Below are 25,842 nucleotides of genomic sequence, written 5' to 3'. Positions count from 1 at the left end.
GCCTGGAGGGAAACCAACGCCCAAAACTGGGTCCGGAGCTACACCACAACCGGCGGACAAAACACTCAAACTACACAAAACACACAGGAAAAAAAAAAGAAAATTGAAAAAGAAAGAAAAAAATAAAATTAAAAAAAGCTCTGGCCTATAAAAATATGACCTACATTGCCATACATTCACCAAAAATAACATTAATCACCAAAATTTTTTTTGCATGGTAAATAGAGCTATCACAGGGCTACAATAAACAACCAAGTTTATTTAGTCAAGCCTTTTGATATTGAAGATAAGTGTTAAATGTGATTTTTAGCTTGCGTACCCTGATTGTAAAACAACCCGTAAACGATTTGGATTACGGTATAACCTAACGTTCGGATGCATGTAAAGGATGTTTCAGCAACCATGAGCCGGATTTATTTGACGCTTGCCAATGACTCGGACAACCCGAGCTTTCATTTTCATTTAACCAACAAAAATGGCTTCATTTCCCTTTAAGGATCCAACAACGAATGAATGGGAGAGTGCAAAAATCTGCTTCCGTTTCCCCCAGCAACACTGAATGTGCTTCATCATTATTCAAGTGAGCCGTTCAAATATGGTACCATATAACGATATTAAAAAAAAGGTTAATCCAAGATAAATATCCTGCAGACAGATGCACTTGGGGACCTTTTTGAAAGAACTCTAATGTGCATTCAGAAAGGAGTACTCCCTCCCGCACCATCTCTTCCCCTCGGCTGAAAGCTGCCAGGTCACATCCGAATGACTTGTTGCCCACTGAGCAGGCGAATTCTGATGCAGAAAAGCCAGCCAAGAGCTGAAACCTGCCCTTGGTTTCAGGGGAAAAAAAAAAAAATTCAGGTGGAAACGATTGATCGAAGGTGATGTTTTAGCCATGATGGATGGAGTGAGTGAGAAATAAGGCAGTATAGTAAGAAACTTCTTGGCAAAAGATGGCAATGGTGAGTGACAGGGTGCTTTCAGAAGCCAGTGTCAAGTTTTCCTTTATAACCTCCCAAAGAGGTCATTCATAAGCAATACAGGCACAAGGAAATGCAGTCCAAACGCTGACAACTATAACATTAGCGTTCATGATTGCAGATCAACAAATTACGACACGAGGTAAATTTCCATTCAAATGTTTTGCAAATTTTATTCAAGGCTAACTGTGAACAGAAATGCAAAATTTTCTAGACTCTTCTAAAGGAAGTCATGCGCTACATCCAAAAGACACAATCATGTTGTGCTGTGTGATGAGGTGCAAGAAGAACAACTGTGCTTGTGTCAGTTTAAAACAAATAAAATTAAGTCTCACATATCTCAACTTGAGCTCAAATATTGCAATCATGTGGTGTAGCTTAGGGTGAGGAACAGTCAGAGTCAGAATTCAAACAGCATTCCATTTGCATGGTTTCCTTCGGGGAATAGGCCACACCCATCTCAAGTTTAATAAAGATATTTGGAGTGCTAAAGTGGTGCAGCGTTGAATATGCCACTACATTACACCCCTAATAAATAGTACATGTTGTAATTCTTTAGTCATCTGGCATGTGGTTAAGGATACAACCTTACAAGGGCTGTTTCACAATCACCGTTGGTTTTTTTTTTGAATAACACGTCTGTGTGTTGATTTTTTTTTATTTATATTTTTATGAGAGAGAGAAACATACATATACACACACTATATATACATACACACATATATACACACACACACACACATATATATATGGGCGGCACTGTGGTGTAGTGGTTAGCGCCATCACCTCACAGCAAGAAGGTCCGGGTTCGAGCCCCGTGGCCGGCGAGGGCCTTTCTGTGCGGAGTTTGCATGTTCTCCCCGTGTCCGCGTGGGTTTCCTCCGGGTGCTCCGGTTTCCCCCACAGTCCAAAGACATGCAGGTTAGGTTAACTGGTGACTCTAAATTGACCGTAGGTGTGAATGTGAGTGTGAATGGTTGTCTGTGTCTACTGGCCCTTTTCCACTACCCTTTTTCAGCTCACTTCAGCCCGACACGGCTCGCGTTTCGACTACCTCAGAGCAGCACGACTCAGCTCACTTCAGCCCTACTCAGCCCCCAAAACTCGCACGGTTTTGGAGTGGGGCTGAAGCGAGCCAAACCGAGCCGAGTGGGGCTAGGGGCGTGAGCAGACACTCCCCTGTGCACTGATTGGTGAGGAGGAGTGGCTTCACATGCCCACACACGCCCCGCGAGCACGCTGGGATCTGTAAACACCGTAAACCCGGAAGAAGAATTACGAATTACGAGAATTTCTGAAGCCTTATGCGCCTCGCCTCATCTATACGCTCTTGCCAGTATCTGTTGGCGTTGTCGGTGACAACAAGCCACAGCACCAAGACCAGCAACACTAACGACTCCATGTTTATTGTTTACTATCCAAGTCGTGAGACTACCGCTTAAAAGTCACTGATGTCACTGTTTGCGCCGCTTAACGACATCACGTGACGTCCACCCACTTTCGCTAACTCCACCCAATGTGTCCACCCACTTCCAGCCAGCACGGTTCAGAGCGGTTGTAGTCGAAATGCAACTCCAACAGCCCCACTCAGCTTGACTCAGCCCAACTCAGCACCGCACGGCTCAGCCGCGTTGGTAGTGGAAAAGCGGCATATGTGTCAGCCCTGTGATGACCTGGCGACTTGTCCAGGGTGTACCCCGCCTTTCGCCCATAGTCAGCTGGGATAGGCTCCAGCTTGCCTGCGACCCTGTAGAACAGGATAAAGCGGCTAGAGATAATGATCTTAAAAAAAATACACACGAGTTTCTTCTACCTTACTTGACAGAGACACACCAGCCCTACCTACAGCATTAATGTCTCTAAGTTCTTTGGTGGTGTAGTGGTTAGCACTGTCGCCTCACAGCAAGAAGGTCCTGGGTTCGAGCCCAGCGGCCAACGGAGACCTTTCTATGTGGAGTTTGCATGTTCTCCCCGTGTCTGTGTGGGTTTCCTCCGGTTTCCCCCACAGTCCAAAGACATGCAGGTTCGGCTAATTGGTGGCTCAAAAAATTGACTGTAGGTGTGAACGTGAATAGTTGAGAGGAGAAAATCTCTATAATAATCCGGTAGAAGGAAACAGGAAATCACTACTGTAATGTTCCCTAGAGACTTTGATGGCTGAAGTGATGTGCCAAAACGGATGGGTAAGTTCTTTTAAAAATATGCCTGTAAGAATCAAATGCAGCTCAGTTTAATTATTACATTTACTGGTTAAATTCAGAATTGCATTTTCTTAGCACTAACTAGGTTTTACTTTGGCATGTATACTGTACTTTCATTCACAACAGAAAGATATTTAAAGTGCCATTCCACCATTGGATGTATTCTTCGGCATAAAATACAATATATTTTATGACAACATGACTAGACAGAGAAATCTTTTAGCTTCAAAATGATATATCAGACAATTTTTTGACAACGACAAGTATATTAATTTTGCGACCAAAGTCACCTACCCTTTTAATTTCCGCGCGGTAGTGAAACGTGATGTCATCGGCAGGTTCCCCTTCTTGTGTACCACGTCATGTGTGACGTGGCACAGATTATCAGCAATGGCGGATAGAACGCGATTGTCAGCTTCGGAAAAGAAGCGAAGGAAAATAGCAAGTGATGCCCAAAGGAGACGGTCGATGGTGAATATCGGCACAGCAATCGACAAGTGGAAATCGCGTTCTATCCGCCATTGATGATAATCTGTGCCACGTCACACGTGACGTGGTACACAAGAAGGGGAACCTGCCGATGACATCACGTTTCACTACCGCGCGGAAATTAAAAGGGTAGGTGACTTTGGTCGCAAAATTAATATACTTGTCGTTGTCAAAAAATTATGTTTGATATATCATTTTGAAGCTAAAAGATTTCTCTGTCTAGTCATGTTGTCATAAAATATATTGTATTTTATGCCAAAGAATACATCCAATGGTGGAATGGCACTTTAAGTGCAAGTTACTTTCTTTTGTAAAACTAACTGCCTCCGACAGGATCCTCTGTCCGTCAAAAACCTCCGCTCAGTCTCCATATGATAAGCTTGTAAATGATTTAAGAAAACGTGTCTCTTTTGAAGCAGAATACTCTGTTACACAGTAAAAAAAAAAAAAAAAAAAAAAAAACAGGACTTGAAACAGAGACATTTTTGCAGCAGAGCTTCACATGTGGTTAAAATGCAAGTCCATAAAAAGAGTTCTTTCCAGAAAACCACAAGGATCGTCCCCACTTCAGGTGTTATTCCAGTCACCACCGTGTACACACGTTGCTGCAAAGGACCTGAAAGTTTGTACTTAAAAATCACATCCATTTCAACAGTTTTCCCACTTTGTACATCTTACTCTTATGGACTATAAGAAAGGTGGTCAACTTTAGGAAAAAAAAAAAAAAAACCCATATGGTACACCATCTTCTCACCACAAGTATCATACCCAGTACATGACCTGTCGCTCCGCAATTCTGCGCAGTTCATTTCCATCTCAAAAGGTCATTTCTGGCAGCAGGGAAACAAAAATCTGAGGTTTGATTTTCAGACTATTATGGACCTGAAAAGTATGCCCCGATTGTGAAACAGCCCACAAAGACTTGCGCCATCATTATACAGGCTACTGCATGGTTTCTGTCCTTTGTTCGTTTTAAAAAAAAATTATATATATATCAACACATTCTTTCACTTTCCATACTCGCGTTCATGAAAAGGGTCATCATTTAAGGGGACTGGAAATGTCTAGAGCTATAAGGGTTGTGTCCTGAGTCGATGTTACAGCGGAACATTTACAGGTTTTGGTCTAAACCGGGGAACAGGGGCGCTGCGCCCCCTTACCGAAATGCCGATTGAACCCCAAGTCACATATACTACTGCACAACATGCAATCTTTCTCAGAACGATTTTTTCTCCTTGAAAACATCCCAGCAACACCACGTGACAATGTGTCTGATCATCAAATACGTTATAATTGCTCCAAAAATATTCCAATCATAGTAGATACACCGCCAGACGGTGCAAAAACAATCCGAATTGGCGTTTTCCAGACTGAGGCGGCATGTTGTTTAGTTGTTTACTTGTCGCGGCTGCTCTCGCGAGATTTGACATGGGTTACATACAAGGTCAGCTGACTTGTAGAGCGAGATTTCTCGAGACTGAATGACCTTTCACCCACCGGCGCGGGAGCTTTTGACAGAAGTAGTTTGCGAGTTGTTTTTGTTGACACTTGGGCATTTAAAGATGTCATCCAGCGGCACGAAACGGAAGAAAGCCAAAGACTGTCCAGGGCAGAAGAAGATTACATCTTTCTTTTTCAATGTTGACAGACAATTTGTTACAATTTCCCTCTCAGACAGCCTCAGAATGTCCCATTGGAGCCTCAATTTTTCAAAGGCTTGGACAACCGGCATCATCCCCCCCCCCGTCGCTCCGCTCCCCTCCCTCGCCATGGTGAGCGCCCTCATACTAAATTTTTCTAGAAAAAAACCCAATTTATATTTTTAAATCAATGTTTTCTTAATAAGAATATACTTATTCTTGTCTGGAAATTAGTGACTTTATATTAAAAGAAGAAGAATTTCAATGTTCTTGGACATGCAACGATAAAGTGGCTTTATATTCATTTGCTTAAAATTAATACAAGCGGATTAACATTTGTAGCTTTATTTTAGTGGCTTAACAATAAGAAATAACTTTTACTGTACTTGTATAAGTGACCAAGGCTCTTCTAGTGGCTTTAGGTTAATGGTTTTATATGACTGACTTCAGCGAGTTTACATTTGTGGCTTGAAATTGAGAAAAAAAAAAAAAAGAAATTTTCACCGTACTTGTGTGCACCAATGAAGACTATACACCTACACAGGCGACTTTATTAGGAACACCCCTACATCCACCTGCTGTTTGTTTTATGCAGTTCTCTAAATCAGTTGATCCCTCGACGGCCACACAACGCATCAAATCATGCAGATACAAATCAAGAGCGTCGGTTCATGTTCACTTCAAACGTCAGAATGGGAAAAATTGTGATCGCTCAAACTGTGACCTTCACTGTGGCACGGGTGTTGGTTTGAGTATTTCAGAAACTGCTGATCTCTTGGGGTTCTCTCTCTCTCTCGCTCACACACACACCAGAATGGTGTGAAAAGCAAAAAATCAATCATCAACTGTTACCCCTTTTCCACCAAATCAGTTCCAGGGCTGGTTCGGTGCTGGTTCACAACTCGTTCAACTTGCGAGCCAGCTGAGAACCAGTTTGCTTTTCCATAGCTCGCGGTGCTAAGGGAAGCCACGTCATTACGTCGCTGTATATGTCAGTTACGTTGCTACGTTTGCATAAACTTTGGCGCGAATATCGAAGCAAAAACAATACGGAAGAAGCAGCAGCAGCAACAACAACAAGAATAATAATGGATGACTTCACGTTTGTACAACTGCTGCCTCTCGTTGCTTAAAAATAGCGATCTTTCACGGTCTTGTTATTGTTGTTGGTCTTAACAACTCCGCCCCCGCTGACGTAAGCGGTTCTTTCCTCTGGCCCAGCAGAGAGTTGGTGCTAGCCTGGAACCGTTTTTTCTGGCCCCAGAGCCAGTTCTTTGTCAGTGGAAACAGAAAACCCGGTTCCAAACTAAGCACTGGCCCCAAACCAGCCCTGGAACTGCTTTGGTGGAAAAGGGGCATGAGTGAGCGACAGTTCTGTGGGTGGAAACAAAGGCCTTGTTGATCAGAGGTGTCAGAGGGAAATGGCCAGATTGGTTCAAGGTTTTTTTGCCAGGAAGGATATAGCAACTCATAGCAACTCTTTACAACCGTCGTGAGCAGAAAAGCATCTCAGCATGCAACAGCAGAACACCACATTGGGTTCCACTCCTGCAGCCAAGAACAGGAACCTTAGAATCAAGAACAAGTTCCTATTAAAAGTAGCCGGCGAGTGTGTATTTACATTAGTGACTTTATAGTACTGATGTTATATTAGTAACTTTAAAGGAACAGTCCACCGTACTTCCATAATGAAATATGCTCTTATCTGAATTGAGACGAGCTGCTCCGTACCTCTCTGAGCTTTGCGCGACCTCCCAGTCAGTCAGACGCAGTCAGACGCGCTGTCACTCCTGTTAGCAATGTAGCTAGGCTCAGTATGGCCAATGGTATTTTTTGGGGCTGTAGTTAGATGCGACCAAACTCTTCCGCGTTTTTCCTGTTTACATAGGTTTATATGACCAGTGACATGAAACAAGTTCAGTTACACAAATTGAAACGTAGCGATTTTCTATGCTATGGAAAGTCCGCACTATAATGACAGGCGTACTAACACCTTCTGCGCGCTTCGGCAGCGCATTGACACGGAGCTCAGATATCAGTGCACTGTCGAAGCGCGCAGAAGGTGTTAGTACGCCTGTCATTATAGTGCGGACTTTCCATAGCATAGAAAATCGCTACGTTTCAATTTGTGTAACTGAACTTGTTTCATATCACTGGTCATATAAACCTATGTAAACAGGAAAAACGCGGAAGAGTTTGGTCACATAACTACAGCCCCAAAAAATACCATTGGCCATACTGAGCCTAGCTACATTGCTAACAGGAGTGACAGCGCGTCTGACTGACTGGAAGGTCGCGCAAAGCTCGGAGAGGTTGTTAGTACGCCTGTCATTATAGTGCGGACTTTCCATAGCATAGAAAATCGCTACGTTTCAATTTGTGTAACTGAACTTGTTTCATATCACTGGTCATATAAACCTATGTAAACAGGAAAAACGCGGAAGAGTTTGGTCACATAACTACAGCCCCAAAAAATACCATTGGCCATACTGAGCCTAGCTACATTGCTAACAGGAGTGACAGCGCGTCTGACTGACTGGAAGGTCGCGCAAAGCTCGGAGAGGTACGGAGCAGCTCGTCTCAATTCAGATAAGAGCATATTTCATTATGGAAGCACGGTGGACTGTTCCTTTAAACATGGATTCATAAACAATTCTTCACCAAACTTGCTTGTTCTCTTCACATTCATCTCCATTCATGTTTTCTTATGTGCAAATTCGACGTTCACAGAGAACAGGTGGATAGTTCACCCGAGTGCATCGTATTCCAGTTCAAAGGCAGTGGATTACTGTAATCATGAATAAAAGAGCAACATCCTTGACCGAGGATTTAAATAAACCCCACTGGACGGCGTTTTAATTATAGTGATAATTGCTACGGTACATTCCACTCTTTCAAGGTTTTGCTTTCTAAGCAGCCTGCGAATACATTTGGCCAACAGCTCGCACCTTCATATTCGAGGCCTCGGTCTCCAGCTTGGTGAGGTGGTTGGAGTTGTCCTCGAGCTCTTGTCTCAGGTTGGAGTTCTCCATCTTCAGGGCCTCCACTTGCTTCAGCAGCTGATCATATGATGCTGCAGCCATCTTGGACTACCTTTTGACCTACAAAGTAGAATAACAGACGGCGTCTCGTTTTTCTCATAAAATGCTCAAGAAGAAGAAACGAAACAAAAATCAGTGAAATGACAAACGACTGAAAACAAACGAATGGCAAGTTTCAACGTCTAAAACTTTCAAGTTGCTTTTGCGAGCGAGATCTATAGATGCAACTTTTGAACAGGTACCATATACATTATTCCTCCAATTCAGTAGGTAGATTTGTACATGAACAGTTTTCAATTGCGGACACAGCCAGAGTAAGCTTCACTTTTCCACCAAGATCACCGTGTTTCATATCCATTCTGTAATAAAACTTCTAATGGTTTTAGAGTGCAAATAATATCCACACTACCTACAACAGAAAATAATGAAAATCAGATCAGAATAAAACTAAGGAAGTTACAAAATTACAGTTTTAAAAAAGCAGCCAAACTCCTGCGTTCACTCATTTGCTTAAATTCATTAGCCAACCCGCTGGACATGCTGCCCATTCCAGTCTTCTGGTTTCCTATAAACCGAATTAACAAGGATACACGAGGTAGCGAACACAATTATAGAAAGCTAGTTAGCTAGCTAAGTACGTTAAAACACACTAATAATGTTAGCCATTAGAATGACTTGACAGATAAGCCAGTGTTCAACTTCTCAGGAAAGGACCGACTCGTCCTTTCTGAAGCCTAGACGCCTTGGTTGATGTGTTGGTGCAGGAGATACAGATGATCAATAGATTGGTGCATTTTGTGTGTAACTATAAAGTTTACCATGTTAAACAGGATGATGACTTGTAAACGGATCCACTTCATCTTAGATAAGCGCTTTATCCTGGTCTGGGTCGTGAAGCCAATGCTCAAAAGCACAAGGCGGGAGAATACACCCTGGATCCATATCAGGCCATCCCAGGGTACACTCATTCACACCTTGGGGCAATTTTGTGGAGCCAATCCATCTAACAGTATGTTTTTGGGTTGTTTTTTTTTAGGAAGTGGGAAGAAACCCAAGCTTAGAGTTATAATCTTTGAAAATGGAGGAGCTCCAACTAGACTAGCAAGGTTACGATTGCTTGCAACACCGACTATCACAGGATGTTCTGGGAAGGAAATCTTAAGACCAGCCTAAAAATCGAGACACCTTTTGTTAATGTTGTAGTACTTGAGACCGGTCTCAAGACCACTTTTTGAAATCGAGGACTCTGGATTTTATTTCAAGACCGGTCAAGACCACAACTGTGGAGATTTCATTAAATTGCCTGTGTGTTGTCAGGCTCATTTGTTAACAGTCAGTGCGTTTACATGCACATAGAGAGAATCGAATTTCTGCTGTTGCTCGACTGAAATCGAAGTTCAAAATGCCATGTATACACCTTAATTCGGCTGAAATTGAACCGAACTTGTTTTCTCGGAATCGAGCTACACGACCTAGATTATGTGATTTCTGCCGAGCTACTTAGTGCATGTAAACCCTATCGAGCTGCGTAGTCGAGCTACTTACTTCAGCACTGCCCCTTCCGGAAGTGACGAGACCACAAGCGCGAAACACAACAGCCTCGGTCGGCATGAATCTTTTCTTTTTGTGGCATTGTTTGCACTGTTAAAATTTAGCTCACTTACTGCATCACCAAATACATCTGTTGCATAGCTGTGAATTGTGTACATAAACAAGTCACTGTATTTGTGTGTGTGTGTGTGTGTGTGTGTGTGTGTGTGTGTGTATATAGATGTCCAACATCTGAAGAATGTCAATAAAAACAAAACAACTGAACTTTTTGTGTGTTTATTAAGACACAAGTTAAATTGTAAGCAAAAAATAGACTTTAGAAAAATATACAATTGTGCAAAATAAGTTGTCTTACAAAACAGTGGTCTGCGCAGGACAGTTTGTAGCCATACAGTCTGTTAGAGCAAGCCTCACAGCTTGAGCACGGAACTTGTGAACACAGAACTGCCAGTGTTGCCAGATTGGGCGGTTTTAAGTGCATTTTGGCGGATTTGAACATGTTTTGGGCTGGAAAACGTCAGCAGTATCTGGCAACACTGCTGATAACTTTGTTTATACTCTTGAATAGCTCTTCTTCATGACGACAACCGGAAGTGTACCAACACGATAGGGCGTGTAGCGCCACCTGTGGCTCGGGTGCACAATGTACCTCACACAATAGCTCGATTAACTTGTGTGCATGTAGGATTGGATTTCTCTGGCACCCCTGCTGGGACCCTTAGCTCGATTACCGACAGTAGCTCGATTTGGATGTGCATGTAAACGCACTGACTGTTACGGTCATTGGATGTAAAACTTCCTACTTCAAACGCAACCAATAACGTGACTCGTTGCTAATTTGAATTTTTTTTTCCTCTTAACGGCCATCACCCCTCCCTAACCCCCTTCACACCCACTGGTCTGGTGGTCCTGAGTCTGTCTCGCCCTGCCTTGGTCTGATCTCAACCCCTCAAAGTCTTGGTCTTGATACACTTTGGTCTTGGTTTAGGTGGTCTGGACTACAACACCACCTTCTGTAATCGGTAGCGAGTTGGTCTCGATCAGACATGTTAAATCAATCAGTTACATTCCTTTGCCCCATAAGACAATACAGGTTGCCATGGTAACCATTTTCTTATTGACCGCATTGGTTTTGTACTCCCCCCACCCCCACCATGGTCTCCTGATGGATTTCAAAAGCTCTCAAATAAGCATCTTTGGTCACAACATTGTTCAAGACTACAAAACCAAAACAGTCCACTGAACAAGGTTAGGTGACAGTTGGTGGCCTGAGCAGAAAGCAGAGAAGATGATGCAGAGCTATCTGCTGTGTTTCGCTGTATGGTCATGATCAAGTTCATATAATTTAGGAAGATTTAGTGCTGCATTCTGTAGAACCTCAGAAATAAGTGAGGTCTAAAACAACGAGATGTGTGCCATCATAAGAAAAATAATCAACCAATGACAGAGCGATGTGATGCAACCACAGCAATTTGCCACTTATTAATGCTGTGGAACATCTGCAGGTCTAGTTCCTGTTATCACTTACCTTATAGCAGTCTTCATGTTCTAGCACACCTTCACCTCTACCAACTTTGCTTGAGGAGGTTATGTTTTCACCTCCGTTTGTTTGCTTGTTCCCAGCGTAACTCAAAAAGCAGCGAATAGATTTTGGTGAAATTTGGTGGAAAGGTGGGCCATGGGCCAAGGAACAACTGCTTAGATTTTGATGAAAACCCGGATGCGTGCGCATGTGGATATTCTAATATGTGGCTTGGTGGACGTGTGACCTAATTTTTTTTTTTTAATCTGTCTTGAAGTTAATAAGACAAACAGCTAGTCATGTTATCATGCTGGAAAACACTAACTGTTACACTGGAGCTGCATTTTTATTTTCGTGGATTAGCCTTAGATTATGTTGACCATCCACCATCGTTACGAGAGAAATTTTAATATAAATCTGCGATCTGAAGTATACGGGTAGGTCAACACTACTGTCAGAGCTACTGTTGTATTCAGTAAATACCTTTACAGCTTTTTTTAACCATATCTTTTCCTTTTGTTTCGAGGAAACTACAGCAAGAATTTGGGTTTTAGTCTCAGCTTTAATGCTGAAATTGGCATCCATGTTGCTCATCCTTTTAAAGAGAAGAGAAGAGGAGGACAAGATGCGTGCGCTAGTCTTTTAGGCTGACGGTTGCTGGACTAAAATGGCTTCTCCAAACCTAACTGCATTGCAAAGACGCAAAGAAAATGATATTAATTGAATAAAATTAACAATTAGCATGCAGGCTTCTTTCTAGGAATGTAACCTAATCAGCAATTTGTTGTATATGCCCATCTATGGAATAGCGCAAACAGGCTCGGACGGAGAGCTCGGGAAAGGCGGCCAACTGCCACAGATATTCTGCTGACACACATTTCCTGACACACATTTGCTGAATAAAAATCATCATGATGAGCCAATCAGCCAATAATGCTGCACGGTATAGAAATAATAAAAATGAGCTTAAATGAAAAAACTCTTACATCAGACAAATTTCATTTCTGGCAAAAAATTTTCATGGAGTTACACGTCGGCGTTTAACAGCCGAGAGAAAATCCTGAGAAAACCCTGTTGAAGGAGCATGGAGACTAAAATGGTCGTCGAAAGCTTTAGAAAGACGCAAGACTCGGTAAACCACACCATCAGGACTGAATAAGGATTCACGGTGTCTAATATACATTGGATTTATTAAAGCCATATGTTAAATGCAAAAAAATATGACTTCAGTTACTCGAGTGCATGCTGTCACAGCTGTCACAGGTTTTATCAAATGGAATCCATTTCGCTCGGCTGGTTTTGACATTTATCCGAGATGCAGCCTCGTGGACGAAGCATGCGTCCCTCCCTCACGGCATGCAGGTTTCTAAAAAACCCTGCAGTCAAGCCGCAAGAGCACGAATGCCCTTCCTTTCAGTCCACAAAGACGCAGCGGGGCAGCTGCGTACACCCGTTAACACACACCTTGAGCGCCGATTTGCACAAACCGCCCTGAAAAATAACGTCGTCAGAAGAGCAAGACATGCTTCTTGGACAAACCCTGACAAAGCGCCACCACTGTGACACATCTGCTTTGTTTGAGCATCACCGGTAAAACCACCAACCCCTCCTTCCACCACCATATTGTCTCTTGAAGCACATTTTTAGACGTCCGTGACATTTGCTTGTCCACTTTGCTCCTCCGCAAGCCGTTTTTTGCCTTGATAAAGCAAGAACCGGAGGATCTGTGCACATCCCCCAACACCCACCCAGTCTGCCTCTCAACAAGCATCAAAACAAAAGGCTTAGAGGAACCGCCTCACTATTCAGCCACATACACACACGGACACAAAAAACACACTGCTCATTCACCATGGCTGTTGTTCCAAACCCTTATGAAAAGGCAGCAGGAAAAATGGAGCTGCACATCCTGGAACGATGGAAAAGACAAACCTACCCCATTGCGATACCAGTGACAGCCTCCATCCCATCTCTCCTTCAAGCTGGCTCTCTCTCTCCCTCTCTCTCTCTCTTTTTCCCCCTTTCCCTGGCACGACAGCATCCAGCCAGCACGGTCACATGGCTACTAAGCGAGCCAATCAGATGTCTCACGTGCTCAGAGCCGGCGCTGCAGTGGCCGGTTGGTGGCTGGCCCGTTTCCCAATTGCAGCTGCGTCCCTCAGCTCAATTAAAGCTCTTATAGCGAGGGAAGTAGAGAGAAGAAGAAGGGGGAAGGTTGGAACTGGGGTTGGGTGGAAGGTCATAGTGCCTAGAGGTCACGGCCTGAAGCTAAACAGATCAATAAAACAAGGTCTAATTGCGTACAAAATATGTGTAGAGCAAACACCGTTGACAAGAGGGTATTGTATTCCATAAAACCTGACGAGTTCGTTGCAAACAGCACATGACAGCAACAACGTAATGATTTAAATCGTTCCTACACAATATTACACTGCCATAATACTCAGTAACATTTACTCAAGTACCAAAACACATTACTAATAAAAATTATCGTTTTGCGTAGGAGCACCACGGGAAATTATCAGCATACGCAGATATCAAGACTATTTTCATCCCAACAAAACAAGAGATGAGCTAATCGCCAGATTAATCCGCAATAATTTAATCCAGGTTTGCTTTGAACTCTCCGATATGAACCGACACCACCTGGAAGCCCCGCCCCTTCACAGACTCATCTCTCATACAGGGTTCCCACAGTTTTTCAGGCTTCTTTTTTAATGACTTTTAAGGACCAATTTTCATTTTTTTAAGGACCCAATGACCAAAACTGAATATCACTGGTGTGAAATTGCCTATTGTAACAAATCACTTGTTTGTTTTCCCACACTTCGTCTGCTTGTTTTCTTTATGACTCATGTACACACGTAGCCGGGTATTTTTAAAACCGAACATTTTCCCCCACCTCCGTTTATAAAAATGTTTTATCCACACCACCTCGTCTTCGAAAAAAATCCCTTCCACACATAACCGAACATCTGCGTTTTCAATCACATTCATAAGCATTCCAAACCTGTAGATGGCATTATTTCCCCAAATCCTACCCCCTAATCACATCGCCTGTGCTCTTGGAGCAGTAGTTGGGCTTCTAAAATTAAACATGTAAATAGCACCTGCACAATAATTAACGCTTTCAAGGCACTACTCCGATCCATTACTCTTTAGCTAGCCGCACACTACGCCGATTTTCAGCGTACCGAGCCAACTGAAGTCGCGAGTCAGGCGTAAAGACTAGTTTTCGATGGTACCGACTCATCTCACAGCCGATTCGAAAAACTAATCGGGAGCCAGACTGATCGGCGAGAGTCGCTAGCAATAGCCAATCATATCTTTCGCATATAACACGTGACATCATTAAACACAATTTCTACCGCGAGAAATACGTGTTGGTAGCACCTAATGCAGGTATATACTGTCATTCCATAGACTGAAGCTTTATCCATAGACACAGTGGGCTGGAAAGCCACTCTGCTCAAGTTGTGTGGCTGAATTCCAAATCGCTTTAACTCCCCTATATAAGTGCACTATTTAAGGTTGGAAATAATAGCTCATGCAGCCTAGATAGTGCGCTACATATTCCGTGTTGTGTCATTTGTAATTCAGCCTGTAGCATCTTCAAGTGTTGGATTTAACAGTAACTATATCCAATAGCCAATCACAAAGCTATTGTCACGTGTCGCTTCAATCGTGACTGCACTCGTCAACAGTCGGGGGATATGTGCGTGCCCTGTCGGGAGTCGGCTCTGAAATGGGTCGGTTCGGTACCGCGTGGATCGCCGTGGTGTGCGGCTAGCTTAAGTCCATGCTTAATCTGGCTTCTGCAGTAAACAAAGGTCGCACGTTTGACGTCAGGGCAGATTTGTTGTCATTTTTTTGGCGCAGATTGTGACGTTCTAAAACGCAAAACTCCGGTTATCTCTGTCTACACGAAAAGGCATACACGGAGTTTTCAAAAATCTTCACTTTGCCCGGAGTTTTTTTAAATATTCGTTTTTGATGTGTTTTCATGTGGATGACAGGCCAAAACGTCGAAAAATATCTTCGATTTAGCAGATACCCGGCTACGTGTGGACGGGGTCTTAAAGGACTTTTCTTGACCAAATCTTGCAACAAGTGCAGCAATTCCTGATATGTCTGATATTTAAAACGATTTTAAGAAAACCTCAACGGTGGGTGAGGAAATGGTTAGTGGCTAAAAATAAAAAAATATAAAGAACATTCCATTTACAGTAAAATTTATTTCACAAGATTTTCATTTTGTTCAGGAACAATTGAAACTAAAAGTATTAAATTGACACAGGGGGGCCCAGAACCCCTCTTGCTATTCTTATGTTATGGAATAAATTTTCTAATGAGTCTGCATGTTTCGATACGTTATAGACAGATTGAAAGTCGTATGTTTTGTTAATCCATGTTTCCATTAATACGCATCAATGGCGGGTGACCGAGCTGATACGAAGTAGTCACGTGACCCTGTTCGGGACTGATCCCGAACAGCGCCACGTGGTTCCGGGCTATTCTCAAAAGCAGACACCAGGGGTCGCCACTATACACTTTGTTCAGCCCCTGACCGCTAGTGCAGTTCGCCTGTGAAACAGGGTCGTTTGCACGAATCGGGGCAGCGGGAACAGCGTTTTCGGAAATTAAAAATGTGTTATTAGAAGGGAGACGAAAAAAACCCCCTGATTTTTAAGGACTTTTATTGACTAACAGATTTTCATCAATTTTATGGATAATTAAGTACTTAATTTTGCAAATTCATTTTTTTAGGACTTTTATGGACTTTAAGGACCTGTACGAACACTGTCATATGCTCTCGACAAAGACAAACACGACAAATCTAATACCTCAAACAACTTTAATAGTGAGGATGATTAGAAAGTGATCAAATGCGCCATTTTGGCTTTCCTGCACTGCTCAGACAACCAATTCAAACACTTTCAGCAACAGTGAAAATGTTGCCAATTGGACATTCAATGACTGATTTGGTAGAGCGTTATATTGAAAACATACTTTTTTTTTTAAAACTGTTTACTACATGTTACTGTAGAATCACCTCAAAAGCCATCAAGCTGATTTTCTGCAACTGCCAGCAAGCAGTGCCTGACTACAGGTCTGAGAAATATTAGTTACACCCTCCCGTATCTCTCCTTAAACCTGAAAATGCTTTTTTCCAGTCGTTTTTGGTCGGTTCTAGATGATTAAAATTTAATTGAGCAAGGGACATTCAATATTGCGCAAGCCTAGGAGCAACCAACATAAAACAGAGTTGCATGATGCCACTGATAGCTTAAAGGTCATAGGCAATGGTCGAAGGTGAAACGTAGAAGATCAACTTTATTGTCTAGAAGAACAACCCAAAAAGCAAATTCAAATTTTCCTAGTGTCTAATTTGCACCCTAAAATTGAATAAAACAGTTAAAATATACCGCTTTGCCCAATTTCCAAAGGTTTACTTACATCTCACTTATGCGCACTTTTACCGCTAGGGGACCGTCGTCGTTACGTCATTCAAGGCAAACAGACCGGGAGCAGTTCTGTGTTTACTTGCGAACCGAGCACACGTGTACGGACTGTGGTCGTGAGAGGTTGTGTAAAATGTCTGAAAGCGACAGCGAAGTAGGAACTCTCCAAATTGAATATCGAGAGGTGAAACCATACATGTATGAACCTATGGCCGTTGCAAAGCAGTCGGTGAACGTGGCTCACTGGTTTGACCGTACAACCTTGGAATCGGACGGCGACTCGGCCGACTCTGATCACGGTGACCCCGGACCTCAACAAGACTCGTGCCCAAACGATTTATCCTGGTAGTTATGATAAATTCCTACTTTCATCGTAATACTAAATAAGAGCCCTTTTGAAGAATAATTAAACCGCCCTCCCTAGTGGATATAGGGAACGATTACTGGACAGTGCACCGGTAGGCCACGTTAGCCTGCCATCCGCAGCATTATACTATTTATAGCCGACTCTAAGCGAGGAAATATCCCTTTGTCTCATTTCCACAATAATTGTCCAGGATCCCTCAGGATTCTTGACTTGTCAATTGCAAGCAAAAGTAAAAATGTTTACCTCCAATCTTCTCCTTTTTGCTTGAGTGTTGCTGCTCAGTTTCTTCTTTGACTGCTTGATTTTGTTTCACGCGCACAATCCACTCTCTCCGCCTCGTCTCCTCTTTCGGAAAAAGCCAACCCACTCGCTCCGCCTCTTCTCCTCTTCCGGAAAAAGCCAATCCTCTCGCTCCGCCTCTTATCCTCTCTCGGAAAAAGGTAAAAACTTCTTCCTGAACCGGTCCCGTTGTTACAGTTCACTGCACAACAATAAGGCATGGTTTTTCTTTGGAAATTCCCAAACGCACGTCTGCACTCAAGCCGAACGGCAATGTAAGTAAATGAAAGTGGACTCAACTCAAGCGGTTTGTTTGTCTTGAATGACATCACATGCCGAGTGGTCACAAAAATCGGCGAACAGAAATTCGCCGCGATCCGCACAAACTTATGTTAATTATTACTTATTAACAATACTTCTTGGGACCAGAAGAAAATTACAGAGGGTTTTTTAACATATAAAAAGTTTCAAATGTGCATAAATTGAAAACCGTTGCCTAGGACCTTTAATACTAAGTAGTTTACCATTTTGGTATCAGCATCAATATTGGCACGAGTGCTTGAAAATTAAAACACTGACAATAGTGGATAGCTAGTTATATCCTTTTGCTCATTAGTAATTTAAAACCAATAAGTTTAACTACAGCTCTATTGAAATTACCTTGATAACGATCAAAATTAGGGATTCGCTGATCGTGTCAAACAACTGTACCGATGAATCCCTAATTTTGATCGTTATCAAGGTAATTTCAATAGACCTGTAGTTAAACTTATTGGTTTTAGATTACTAATGAGCAAAAAGATAACTAGCTATCCGTTATTCTCATTCATCTCATCATCTCTAGCCGCTTTATCCTGTTCTACAGGGTCGCAGGCAAGCTGGAGCCTATCCCAGCTGACTACGGGCGAAAGGCGGGGTACACCCTGGACAAGTCGCCAGGTCATCACAGGGCTGACACATATGCCGCTTTTCCACTACAAACGCGGCTGAGTTGGGCTGAGCCGTGCTGTGCTGAGTTGGGCTGAGTCGAGCTGAGTGGGGCTGTTGGAGTTGCATTTCGACTACCACCGCGCTGAACCGTGCTGGCTGGAAGTGGGTGGACACATTGGGTGGAGTTAGCAAAAGTGGGTGGACGTCACGTGATGTCGTTAAGCGGCGCAAACAGTGACATCAGTGATCTTTTAAGCGGTAGTCTCACGACTTGGATAGTAAACAAACATGGAGTCGTTAGTGTTGCTGGTCTTGGTGCTGTGGCTTGTTGTCACCGACAACGCCAACAGATACTGGCAAGAGCGTATAGATGAGGCGAGGCGCATAAGGCTCCAGAAATTCTCGTAATTCGTAATTCTCCTTCTTCCGGGTTTACGGTGTTTACGGATCCCAGCATGCTCGCGGGGCGTGTGGGGGCATGTGAGGACACTCCTCCTCACCAATCAGTGCACAGGGGAGTGTCTCCTCACGCCCCCAGCCTCACTCAGCTCGGTTTGGCTTGCTTCAGCCCTACTCCAAAACCGTGCGAGTTTTGGGTGCTAAGCAGGGCTGTAGCGAGCTGAGTCGTGCTGTTTTGAGATAGTCGAAACGCGAGCTGTGTCGGGCTGAAGTGAGCTGAAGCGAGCTGAGGTGAGCTGAAAAAGGGTAGTGGAAAAGGGCCAATAGACACAGACAACCATTCACACTCACATTCACACCTACGGTCAATTTAGAGTCACCAGTTAACCTAACCTGCATGTCTTTGGACTGTGGGGGAAACCGGAGCACCCGGAGGAAACCCACGCGGACACGGGGAGAACATGCAAACTCCGCACAGAAAGGCCCTCGCCGGCCACAGGGCTCGAACCCAGGACCTTCTTGCTGTGAGGCGACAGCGCCAACCACTACACCACCATGCCGCCCATCTATTATTCTGTCAACGTTTAATTTATAAGCACTCGTCACTGCAACCTTTATAAACACTTAATACTAAGCATGTAATCATATCGTGTGACGATAAATCATGATACAAATTTTTGATTTTAATCAATGAAAAATTAATCGCGATTATTATCAGGCTGCATAGTCTCAGTTTTTAAGGTATACTGACGTTCAGATTTTTCAAGTGTAGATCATAAAAATAATTTTCCCCGACACCCAATTATTTTTGGTTAGTGGACTGAAGCTACTGAATTTGAATCACAAACTTCCAATTTTATTATTATTAAATTTTTCTACTTTAAAAATAAATAAATAAATAAATAAATAAAATGAAGTTAAGGCCACATGGCCCGAAATTCTCCGCCATTTTTTCCTGCTTCACCATGACCCAATACAAGATACTACATCATGCAGCACGTGGTGGGCTTTCCCCATTTGCACAAGGCATTGTGGGATCCAAATTTGAAACAGGAGAGAAAAACGGAAGACGCGAGTGTGCGAATGAAACGTGAAAGACCGACTACAGCAACGGAAAGCGAGAAGAAAAGACAGACATTGTTATATACAAAGGAAAGGAAACGCAGGGCCAAACTAATAAATATCGGCGCTCAGCGAGCACCTCGGTGTGATCAGCTGTTTGTTTAGCGACAGAATGATGGAACTGTCAGTGCACGCTCAAAGGCCAACCTGTAGATGGCAGTAATGCAACACTGTGGATGCCACCTGCTGTAAAACCCAAAAGAAGATAAACCTGCGCATGTGCACATGGACTGACTGTGCAGAACAAGTGATTTCATGCACATTTGTGAGGGAATCCCCTTAAATTAAATAACTTCCCAGCCACAGAATAGCCTGTTTTTTTGAGATATTGCAGAAATAAACATATCAAAATGACCAGATTTCAGAGGGAAATAAATTTCACTGATTTTATGAAATCGAAAGGCCGTATAGCTTTAACTAGCTGTAATTGCTTTTAGATAGAAGAGGTGCAAAATATCAGAAATATACATGACCTCACTGTATGCAGAATTAACACAGCTCTAATGTCATAAGAAAAAATAAACACAGATCCAAAATGGAAAGAGCTGTTTGTGATTAACTGTACTAACAGATTCAATAAGAAAAACAGGGCTCTCTTTTTACAGGCTGCTGGAAGCTTTAAAAAAAAAAAAAAAAAAGGCAGTAAATGGAGGTGGTATAAATATTCATAAAGTTTTAAGGACATGGCCTTGTCGTTAACCTTTTGTAATTTTTAATAAAAGGATCATTAGTTAATATGCTATTTTATTTTTTTCACGGTCCGGTTTCCATCAAATCCTGCACTCTGATTGGCTGGCGAGCGGGTCCGTATCCTACGGTACGGACCCCAGTTACGGACCTCTGGCGACTCGCTCGTTCACAACAAACATAGTAGCAATTTTTTGTCAACATTTATTTTCGTATTTCTCAGTATAATAGCATTAATTTTACAGCATGGATAGCGATAACGACAGTGTTCACAGTGAAAGCCAGTTTTACTACCCTGAGGAAGAATAAATAAAAGAAAACATTTCAGGAGAAAGCTAAAAACCTGTAACTTGCTAACACCAAACAAAAACATGGCTGAATCCTGAATGACTCAGTTTTGTATAAATAGGGGACTACATAGGCGGCAAAATGTAGTTGTTTTCCTGCCATGGAAGTGCACTTGTATACCGAGGAGGAAGCCATTTGCATTACAGCCGTGAATGAGGATTCAAAATGGCGGTTTGGCTCGGTTTTCCCTTTCGGGCGCTCTCGTTTTCTGTTAGAATTTGATAAAGAAAAAAATAAATATATTATTTACCAGCTTAAGGTCGGTCCGTATGGTGAAATACCGTGACCTCGGCCTTGAATGCTGACCTCGGCCCAGAGGACCTCGCTCAGTACTTTCAACACCTCGGTCATGGTATTTCATGATACGGACCTCCCAGCTAGTAAATAACATTTTATTCCAACCTTTACATATCTCATCTCATTATCTGTAGCCGCTTTATCCTGTTCTACAGGGTTGCAGGCGAGCTGGAGCCTATCCCAGCTGACTACGGGCGAAAGGCGGGGTACACCCTGGACAAGTCGCCAGGTCATCACAGGGCTGACACATAGACACAGACAACCATTCACACTCACATTCACACCTACGCTCAATTTAGAGTCACCAGTTAACCTAACCTGCATGTCTTTGGACTGTGGGGGAAACCGGAGCACCCAGAGGAAACCCACGCGGACACGGGGAGAACATGCAAACTCCGCACAGAAAGGCCCTCGCCGGCCACGGGGCTCGAACCCGGACCTTCTTGCTGTGAGGCGACAGCGCTAACCACTACACCACCGTGCCGCCCCACCTTTACATATATGGGTAAATAATTATTGTTGGTTAAGTGAACAATTTTTTTTTGTTTTATTGAAAAGGATTGTTTCAGTAGATGAACAAAAAAAAAAAAAAGCGCTACATGTTTTGGTAATAAAATTATTAGTTTATTTTATTTATTTCAAAAATATTATGAGAAAAATTTAATTGCGAACCAAGTATCATGAAATCAGGTGAATGTTACATGCCTAATAAATGCTAACATTTACAAAAAAAAAAATGTAATAAATACTACAAACACCTGTTAATGGCTCTTTATTCCTTTACATACGTCTAAGCCAAGAACAACACATGGGTTGTAGCACTGACCAATTACGAGCCTCTCTTCAACCTTCATATAAAACCTCCAAGTCCTCCTTCATCCAGAGGCTCAAACCGATAAAGCTCCAAACCAGCTTTTTTCCAATCGCCACCACACGAGTGAGACTGTGGTGAAGAGAAGCTTTCCACTTCAGATTAAACAATTGTCTAATATTAGCATAAACTTGCAACCCACACATACAAAAGTGCATTTTGTAAATGTAAAATAATGTAGAATCACAGTATTACACCCACAGTTTTTACCATTCAAGTTAACAACTGGCTGATCTGTACTACTCTAGGGAGCATTTATTTTTGCTGCCATGATACAAGTTCATTCATTCCCTTATAGAGAAGGCTCACTCCAAATCAATATAAACTTCATCTGATCATCTTTATCCTCTGATGAAACGTTTCTATCCTGACGGGAGTGGTCTCTTCCAAGATGACTCCACCCCCATCGACAGACTGAATGGTTTTATGATAAATGACACTGTCAGACCAGAGACTAGCTGCAAGGCTAAAAACCATTATCCAGACCTTTGCAAGCAAGGAACTTCACAAATTTCCCCTTATATCATGGTTTTCCCCAAAGCGTTTTAGCATATCAGGCCCGATACACTTGCTCTGCCTGCCGATACGCTTAGTCGCTTTAGTTAAAATCCGCTATGCTTAGATATATACCGATACGTTAAATTTCCTACCCACGAGTAACTAGATACGTACGAGAGCAAATAACAGATCCATTTACATATTGATTGATGTGTGTGTTAAACAAGCGGCCTTTTTTCCCCCCAGTGTTTGTGTTGATTCTGTCAAAGTAATATGTCCGCGTGGTATGACGTAAACAAACTAATCTGTCGGCTATGTCAAGATCACGTGTTCAAACCGTGCAATAAAAATATCGAAAGAAAACGTCAGATATCCCAGAATTTTCCAATTCATTATTAGCGATCTCACTGGCTGCCGATGTTGTCCCCCACCAGACGGACAAAGCCGACTGATTTTAATCACAAAAGTTTGACCTAGTCTATTATCATTATGGCTTCGATCAAAGATTGGTTGACTAAATGTCAACAAACCCACGTGAATGATGGCACACAAAACCAGACAACAACTGTCAAGACGTCGTCAATTTTGATCACAGCGACTGGCCCAAAAAGCACTCGCTGGACAATTTGATCCACATCAGCATGGATGACCGCGAGATGGATTAGGAGAGGGTTGGCCAACATTGGGCCAAGCAAAAGCCAAGGAGAATTAATCTGCTTTAAAGGAGGAGAAAACTTCATTCATTAGTTTGGGTTTGCAGAAAGATTACGTACTTATAAACACTATCACGAAGTGAAGTTGTCCAAACGTGTCAAATATAGCATAATTTCAAATAATAATCATAAGCAGGTTTGGCAGTGTGATGTCACTGGGATCCATTTAACAAAAGGCGGCTCCGGATTATTCTTTTGTTAAAGGGTCACAGTGACATCGCACTGCCAAATACGCTAGAGCTGTGCAATATATCGTATTTTTATCACGATATCGATATTGGTGTCAAACGATATCAAAATTCATAATATCGATATGAAACGATTTTTTGTCATTTGTCGAAAGGGACGTGCACAATATTTCTACAATGGCAATAAAACAACAATAACATTGACGTGACAGTAAGGTAAAACGAACCCTTCTGTCCCCTAAGGCACACCGTAGCCTTGCATACGTCATCCATTCTACTCCCGCGATATCTCCGCAACAGTAAAAAATCAGTTCTTCTGTTTTCATACGTGTCGGGTGATTTGATATATTGATTTCTTAATATGTTGTTTGATTTGCTTGCTAATAGTTATAATAATACAATTAACATATATTTACGTCATATTTTTGGATGTGGGACTGGGTAATGTAAAAATGGCATCTACGGAAGAAAACAAGCACAACAATATTAGCACATATCACGCACAGCCTGATTTATGTGAAGCCTACATTATTGCCTGTTCCTCATCTTACTAGAAAAACAAGATCTTCAAGCAGTAATGTTGTCAAGTACGTAGTACGCCAATGTAAGACCTGTACGTACCAGAAATCCTACCTAATCAGGACAACCAGAATATGGAACACCCTTGCTGATGAACTAAACTTGAACATGAACACTTTGAAGTCATTCAAATACGTCATTTTACGCTACTACTTTAACTCACTGGACAATTATGACTATAACAATCCTCGTACTTTCAAAACGGTTTGCTTAAAATGCAACTCCTGCCGAAGTCTTGCTCGCGCTACCTCTTGCTGTTAGTAATCTGCTTAAAAACTCAATATGTGCTCTATATTAGTTGCTAATTTTAATTACTAATATTTATCTATTTAGTTGCTTTAAGTCTTAATTTGGGGCCGCAGTAATTGGCTTGACGCTGTTGCGGTTTCCCTGTTATATATGAATATTAGTATATGACTATTTTAGTTAGTCTTCAGTTATTTTAGTTTTATATTTCCTCGAACCCACTTCACTTAATACATGAAACCTTAAATATTAATAACTATATTTATATATACATATATGACGAAGCTAATAAAATAAAAAAAATAAAATAAATAAAACATATCCAGCTTGCTAGCTGTGTTAGATGTGTTAAACCGTGTGGATTTAAGTGGAATAATTGCGAGTCTTCCTGTGGTCAAGGCAGCGTTTTAAGGTAAGGCAATTTGGTTATTAATGTTGCCCACCGCGGCATGTTTACTTGGGTTCATTTGATTTTGACTTGTGCATCTGCAGCTAGCATCATGCTTTGAAGTAGGTTCTGCTAAGGACGGGTTTATTGCACGATGTAGACGGACTCAGATGTAATTACATTGTTTTTAAAATTCCGTGCGCTTAAAACGGTGTCCCCCTGCTAATCATGTAGCCCTAATCATGTGTTGCTTTTACTTTTCTTAATGGCGAGTGAAATATCTCTGCAAATGGTATTTCAATGCTGACATGCCAAAAAGATAGCAGAGTCCACATTTGGAAGATGAAGGAAGAGAAGCCTATTTTCATGTATGCTAATTCTTAAGGACTTGTCTCTATATTGTGCGTGTTTAATGTTGGTGTCTTAACAACACACAAGCTTACGTTGTAGTGTGTGTGTGAGAGAGAGATTTTATCCTTGGCTGGCTACGAGCCAGTGTGGACGTTACGCAGTAATCACTGGTAATACCAGCGCTGGCTCCATCCTCTGTGATCGGAAATGTTGAGTGAAGAGAACGTGAGCCTTGTGCAGGCGATAGGACCTATGCAAAGTACGCGCTTGCACAGTAAATAGTTTAAGTAAAAGGCGTTTCAGGGTACAACGGGAAGGGTTGACAGGTAGCCTATGAGGCCTGTACTATAAAAATGTGGCCCGGTGCCTCAGGTGTTGATGATCAGGGCTTTAAAAAAAGGTGTATAAATATCGTTTTAAAAATTGCGATATCGATATTTACTGAAAAAATCGTGATATTGATTTTTTCCAATATCGAGCAGCCCTAAAATACGCTTATCATTATTATTCGAAATTATGCTACATTTGACACTTAAATTCTCGTCATGAATGTGTTTATAAGTACACAATCTTTCTGCAAACTTAATTCATACATTTAAGTTATTTTCCTTTAAATGCGTTTTAAATCTTAATCTAGTCCATTTAATAAAGTGACAAAATTTAAACTATATAATATGCAATCGCCTTACTTTT

General features: G+C 42.1%; 1 protein-coding gene across 4 annotated transcripts in view; it reads right to left on the bottom strand.

The window, feature by feature from the left end:
- apc (APC regulator of WNT signaling pathway) overlaps positions 1-25,842 on the bottom strand; it is a 76,445-nt gene that overhangs the window by 34,403 nt on the left and 16,200 nt on the right. For 2 of the 4 annotated variants that reach the window (XM_060909094.1, XM_060909095.1), the window contains exon 2: positions 8,259-8,411. The exons of 1 other annotated variant lie outside the window; for it this stretch is intronic. In XM_060909094.1, the coding sequence (XP_060765077.1) occupies positions 8,259-8,393 (135 nt within the window). In that variant the 5' untranslated portion in view covers positions 8,394-8,411. Of the gene's footprint in view, positions 1-8,258; positions 8,412-25,842 lie in introns of those variants that run through there. One more of the 4 variants, XM_060909098.1, reaches the window with a different exon arrangement.

Source organism: Neoarius graeffei, chromosome 25 (assembly GCF_027579695.1).
Source record: "Neoarius graeffei isolate fNeoGra1 chromosome 25, fNeoGra1.pri, whole genome shotgun sequence".
Taxonomy (NCBI): domain Eukaryota; kingdom Metazoa; phylum Chordata; class Actinopteri; order Siluriformes; family Ariidae; genus Neoarius; species Neoarius graeffei.
This window is presented reverse-complemented; position numbering and strand designations above follow the sequence as displayed.